The 6,087-nt window shown below is 46.7% G+C and overlaps 1 protein-coding gene and 1 pseudogene across 2 annotated transcripts in view; one reads left to right on the top strand and one right to left on the bottom strand.

Moving 5' to 3' along the window:
• IRF8 (interferon regulatory factor 8) overlaps nucleotides 1–5,777 on the top strand; it is a 23,963-nt gene extending 18,186 nt beyond the window's left edge. For both annotated transcript variants that reach the window (XM_011370261.2, XM_011370260.2), the window contains exons 7-9: nucleotides 2,715–3,101; nucleotides 4,044–4,159; nucleotides 4,716–5,777. In XM_011370261.2, coding sequence (XP_011368563.1) covers nucleotides 2,715–3,101; nucleotides 4,044–4,159; nucleotides 4,716–4,892 — 680 coding nt within the window. In that variant the 3' untranslated portion in view covers nucleotides 4,893–5,777. The remainder of the gene's footprint in view (nucleotides 1–2,714; nucleotides 3,102–4,043; nucleotides 4,160–4,715) is intronic.
• Nucleotides 3,471–3,589, bottom strand: LOC111745834 (annotated as a pseudogene).
• Nucleotides 5,778–6,087: the final 310 nt, after the last annotated feature.

The following is a 6,087-nucleotide window of genomic DNA, read 5'->3' as shown; positions in this document are numbered from 1 at the left end:
ATAATTATTAATAGTCTCTATCTCATATGGTCATTGTGAGGATGAAATGTGCTAATAGGCCATAAGCACTTGGCGACAGCATTTGGGACATTCTCCGTAGTCCAGGGACTGTGGCTTATAATTTCAGGAGTCTCATCTATGTAGTTAATCTATGTAGGCTCACCTTTTGTCCTGTTACCCCAATTTATTTAATAACTGCTTATATGGTGCTGGCATATGCCGAGCACAAACACAAACTCATGCAACCCTCACAGCCACTCAGTAAAGTGGGTGTATTATTATCTCCACTTTGCTGACGGAGAAACTCAGGCAGAGTGGGAAGCTGCTTGCCCCAGATCACACACTGGGATTACGCATCATGCAGGGGGCTCCTCCGAAGCCTGCAGGCTGCCCTCGGTGGGTGTGGATGTAACAGGAGCAGGACAGGGTTGTAGTGGGGCTCTTAGAATTGCAGAAGGGCTGGACCGAGGACCTGGCAGCCCTTGGATGGCTTCTGCTCAGTGGGTCTCCGCTGCTCACCTGTAGGAGCGGCGAGTCATGTCTCAGGCCTTTCCAGCTCAAACCTTCTTGGAGCCTAAGCTGTCCCATGGCTTTGGGGTCACTAGGATAGCCCTGCCTGGGCACCTCTGGAACACCTTGTCTGCTGCTCCCTCTGAAGTAGTCAGTTCACACGGTCAAGAGGCACTAGTATGAGATAAGATTGCAGCAATGACAGGGCAAAGGGGCAGAATGGCGACAGAGTCATCTGGAGTGTTTCATTCATTTGGGACAAAGTTCAGAGTTGTTCCTGTGTGAAGGCGGGTGGGAGGATATAAACATATATATATATATATATATATATATATATATATATATATATATATATATATATATATATATATATATATATATATGTTTATATAAATATATATGTTTATATATAAAATATATACATATATTTAATATATGTATATCATAAAATTCAGTGAAAACCAGATATGAACTGAGGGTAACGAGATATCGGGTTGGATGCTGGTGCTGCCGCTTACCTGCTGGGTGACCCCACCGGGGCCTCAGTTTCCCCAAACATCAAGTAAATGAGTTGGACTAGAGCACCCGTAGCTCTAACTCCCAACCCTACATGATTCTAGAATGCAATTTAACTCCGGTATGGGAGAAAATGGAGCCTGTGAACAGTAGCAGAGAGTCTTAATATTTGACTGAGCAAATGTTTCTTGAACAGAGAGAGAGAGGCCAGTGGGAAGGTCTAAAGAATTGTGAGTGTACAGCGCTGTTAACCAGGCGGGATGGGTGGCCGCCCACCGGGCCGCTCCAGACAGTTGTGCAGGTCATGCAATGCACAGCTCTAGTGGTACCATGGAGCTGGGCAGCTCACAGCCTGTGTGGCTCCAGGGGACAGCCCTGGACTAGTCGGGGTCCCTTAGAAGGTGCCCCAGACTCACCAAGCTCATTGAGAGTGCATGTAATTCTTAGTTTAAGGCTTTTAAAATGCAGATTCCTCAGGTAATATCCCCAAATTTAACTGTCGTTTTCATTCTTACCTTAGTTTAGAGGTTCCCAAACTTTAGTCACGTAAGCTCCACCTTCACAATCAATTTTTATACCTGGGTACCACCTGGACTGTTATTAACATCCTATTTTTCTCCAAATCTTACTTTTTCAAACTTAAGTTTATTTTAAATGAGGACCATCTATCATGGTCTGTTAAAGGAGATCCACTGTCACTTTCTATAAGTAGGAAGTCAGAGGTCAAAGCAAATTCAGTGAAAACCAGATATACGGTTTAGCAGTTCTGGCCAGATATTACCACCTGCTCAAGGCTTGGAGCCCCAACTCCTGTCCTTTGTTAAAAGGGTGGTTGTCAGGATTCAGTGTTAAAAATCCATCGGCACCAAACTGGGGCTTTCTTTTTGAGGTGATCAGAGATTGAGAGAATATTGAAAATGGAATAATCTTTATTTATTTGATGCTGAGTCACTCCCGCCTCCAGTCATTTTATATGCAGCACATTCTGGGAAATGTTGCCTCGATTTAAACGTTTTTCATACTCTTTCCTGAGAATGGGTTTGGATGACAGGTTTCGGAGAGATTCTTAATTAGAATCCAAGGAATCTCAAGGAAACTGTGAATTTGCCAAGAAAAATATTACGTCTTTATTTTCACTAACCTTGAATTCTAGCATTTCCTTCTGTTGTGAATGTAGGCAACAGGCCACACACCTTTGTACAGTATATTTGACTATATATCTAGATAACATTGTATAATATATATTATAGAGTATAATGTTGTTTAATATATGTATATCATAACATTGTATAATATATAGTATAAGATCATGTAACAGTGTCACATCAGTGCCTATGAAATGGAGCTATTTTCCTAAGAAATTAAGTTGTCAAAACCTCCTTATCCTCCGGGTGACTGGTAAATTGCACAGATGTCAGGCCTTCCCTAATAGTACAGAGAGCACTACAGTAGTTTTTTATATTCAGAATCATTAGTTTTCTCAGTAATCCTGAGCATTTATTTATGTTTATAAAAATTGTTATTTCTAGAAGGGGTGCGTGAACTTCCCAGAATGCCATAGAGGACCTAGACACACAGAAAGTTAAGCTCCCCAGTTTGGGAGAAAGAAAGGTTCTGGGCATTTGCGCGGGAAGGACCAGGGAGCCCCCTTTCTATCAGTCTTGATATTGTCCCCCTGTTCCCCACAGCCTTCTCTCAGATGGTCATCAGCTTCTACTATGGGGGCAAGCTGGTGGGCCAGACCACCACCACCTGCCCCGAGGGCTGCCGCCTGTCCCTGAGCCAGCCGGGTCTGCCCAGTGCCAAGATGTACGGGCCCGAGGGCCTGGAGCTGGTGCGCTTCCCGCCGGCTGACACCATTCCCAGCGAGCGGCAGAGGCAGGTGACTCGGAAGCTGTTTGGGCACCTGGAGCGTGGCGTGCTGCTGCACAGCAGCCGGCAGGGCGTGCTGGTCAAGCGGCTGTGCCAGGGCCGCGTGTTCTGCAGTGGCAACGCTGTGCTGTGCAAGGACAGGCCCAACAAGCTGGAGCGTGACGAGGTGGTCAAGGTCTTCGACACCAGCCACTTTTTGCGAGGTCGGTACCACCATTACCTGCTGCCCAAATCCTAACGATCACTCCTCCTTCCCGTGGGCCATTCGCCACCCGCAGTCCTTGTGGGGACATGGAGGGGCCAGGGGCATGGGTGCAGCAGGAGCACCCCCTGCATTTGAATCCTGCTCCTCGCTTTCCTAACGAGCCATCCTGGGGAACCTCTCTGTGTGTAGAATGGGAGTGCAGCTGCGTACCTTTCCAGCGTGGCTGTCGGGAGAATAAAGGAGCTTAGCACCTTGCAACTCTGTTGCGGGTTGTCTCCAGGCTCTGGGAACTGGTTAGAAATGCAGAGTCTCGGGCCCCACCCTGGCTCTCTGGGTCAGAATCTGCATCTTTTTTTTTTTGTTTAAACGCCTATAGTACTTGGTCTTCCTAGGTGGTTTCCCATTCAAGTACTAACCAGGCCCGACCATGCTTAGCTTCCGAGATCAGATGAGATTGGGCACGTGCAAGGTTGCATGGCCGTAGACCAGATCTGCATCTTGACCAGATTCTTGGGGATTGATGTATGCTGACCTTGTACACACCGAGTCTGCAGGACAACACCCACACGCAGAAGTGCTGGGCATCAGCTGTTGTTATTCTGTGAGGGGGATAATTAGGACCCCACCCTTCGTGTTCCCCCTAGAAGGTCAGGGTGTCTGAAGTCAATCTGGCCACCTACAGTGCTGCGCACGACGCCCTTCTCTGTTCCCCCCAAACTCCCTGCTCCTCTTCCTGTAATAGCACCGGCTAGGAGCTAGTGTGACCCCTCTCCTGCCACCTGGTGTAAGAACTCCCGGAGGCCTCCGGGAGAAGGGGCCCTGGAAAGGCAGGCGAGGTGACGTGTGAGCTGAGGTGTGAGCACGGAGGAGCCCACTGGGTGAAGAGGGTGGCAAGGCCCCGAGTCGCCAACCTCCCCTCCCCCACCTCGTGTCTCTCCAGAGCTGCAGCAGTTCTATGGCAACCAGAGCCGGCTGCCAGACAGCAGGGTCATGCTGTGCTTCGGAGAAGAGTTCCCAGACATGACCCCCTTGCGCTCCAAACTCATTCTCGTGCAGGTAAGAACAGGGAGCTTCAGGGCTCGTGGCCGGGTCTCCTGGCCCACACGTCAGGACCCAGTTTCTAGTTGGGCTGCAGGACAGGCGGCGAAGACAGGGGTACTCCACTTGTGTGCAGGCCCGAGCAAGACCTTCGAGTGGGGAAAATGGGTTCTCACCACCTCTGCACCATCTTCTCATGTTCCAGGCCTCTCACGACTCAACGTGTCCCCCCAACTTTTTTTTTTGTTTGGTTGGTTTTCTAAGTCAAAACCTCCTTCCCAGGAAGATTCCACCTTGCCTTAAGGTCTAAGTGACAGATGAGGGCTTTGCAAGCCCTTATTTAACTCTAGTCAAAGGAATGAAACTAATGGTGGAATTCTGGACACTGGCCAGCCAGGTTGGGACAATATTGGGAAAGCATATCTAAGAGTCTTTGTAGGAATACCGCTTGCCCTTTCTTTGCATCTGCCTTTTCTGGGTTCATCCATTTGGGACGCGAGTGGAGGTTCTGAATGATAGCTTCGGACTGGGGTAATCCTACCTCCATCTCTTGCCTTGTGCACCATCCCTCTAGATTGAGCAACTCTACGTCCGGCAGCTGGTGGAAGAAGCTGGGAAGAACTGTGGTGCTGGGACCATGATGCAGGCTCCCGAGGAGCCTCAGCCAGACCAGGTCTTCCGGATGTTTCCAGATATTTGTGCCTCCCACCAGAGATCCTTTTTCAGAGAAAACCAACAAATCACAGTTTAAGTCTCTCTCTCGGGCACCCCACCCTGCCCACATCTCGAATTTCATTATTACAATTACTGTCGTAATTATTTAAGGATGCGGATCCCTCTGACCTGGGGTGGGGTGCTTCGCTCTGCTCTTAATTTAGTAAGGGCATTCTCTGAGGACTTGACATTTAAAGGCAAATTGTATCACAGTTCTACTCTTCAGATGTAAACACTGAAACTCACACCAAATGGTCTGGATGCTGTAACTAGAACTGTGATTAAAACATAGATTTCCTGCATTTTTTCCTAATTATCATTAGTTGCTACAATTCTTTCAGCATTTTGGGATAACCGATATTTCCAAAGACTTGGCATTCAATTTGGCTAGCACATAGCTGCTTCCAGTAAAGAAATTTGGAGAAGATCAACTTGTGAATACAAGGCTGCTTTTCGTCGTTATCTTTTGTTAGAGCTATAAATTTATGATTTCATGTTCTTGATTTGATGCGGAGTGTCTTTTTACTTTTAAGCATGTTAATAAGGTTTTAAAATACTTAGATACTAGCCTTCATTTAATAAGAGAAAGCAAAACTTTCGGCTTGTTAGGCGAATGTATATTCTTCCCAGAATCTGGGGCTAGGGCAGCATTTTCATCACCAGGTAAACCAATGTGTGTCTGAAATTTTTCAGACAATGAAAAATTTCCCTTTGGTCCTTTGTTGCCAGGAAGGTTAGAGCTAAATTTATTTTTTTTCATTTCTATAATTAAACCACCCTAGATACCTCTCTCTTTTCTTCTTTGTAAATGGTGTTGACCCATTTTTAAAATATTTGTACTTTTAATTGTCCTATTTTACACGTCTTATTATTAGAAATTGCTTTTCTTCTTTTCTTTTTCTTTTCTTTTCTTTTCTTTTTTTTTAAATAAAGTGAGCAGGACGTAAACCACAAGTTCAAACAATAATTGTGACTTGTACCCGCATTTTGATTGTGCCTTTGATTCAGCAGACCCATTCATTCACCAGCCAGTGGTGTTTGGTGTGTGGGCATGGCTAGAGTGAATTGGGGGATGTGGATGACCTGTGATAGCCTGTCACCACTGCACTGGCCATGGGGTAGACCGTGGCCAGGAGAAAGCTTTCCCGCATCCTTACCACTCCGTGAGCTTCAAAACAGCTCCACTCGGTACCAAATTCTCCTCTTCAACAGCTGTCTCATGGGATTTCCAT

The sequence above is a fragment of the Pteropus vampyrus genome, unplaced genomic scaffold (assembly GCF_000151845.1).
Source record: "Pteropus vampyrus isolate Shadow unplaced genomic scaffold, Pvam_2.0 Scaffold166, whole genome shotgun sequence".
Classification (NCBI taxonomy): Eukaryota; Metazoa; Chordata; class Mammalia; order Chiroptera; family Pteropodidae; genus Pteropus; species Pteropus vampyrus.
Note: the sequence above shows the minus strand (reverse complement) of the source record. Positions and strands in the feature narration are given on the sequence as shown.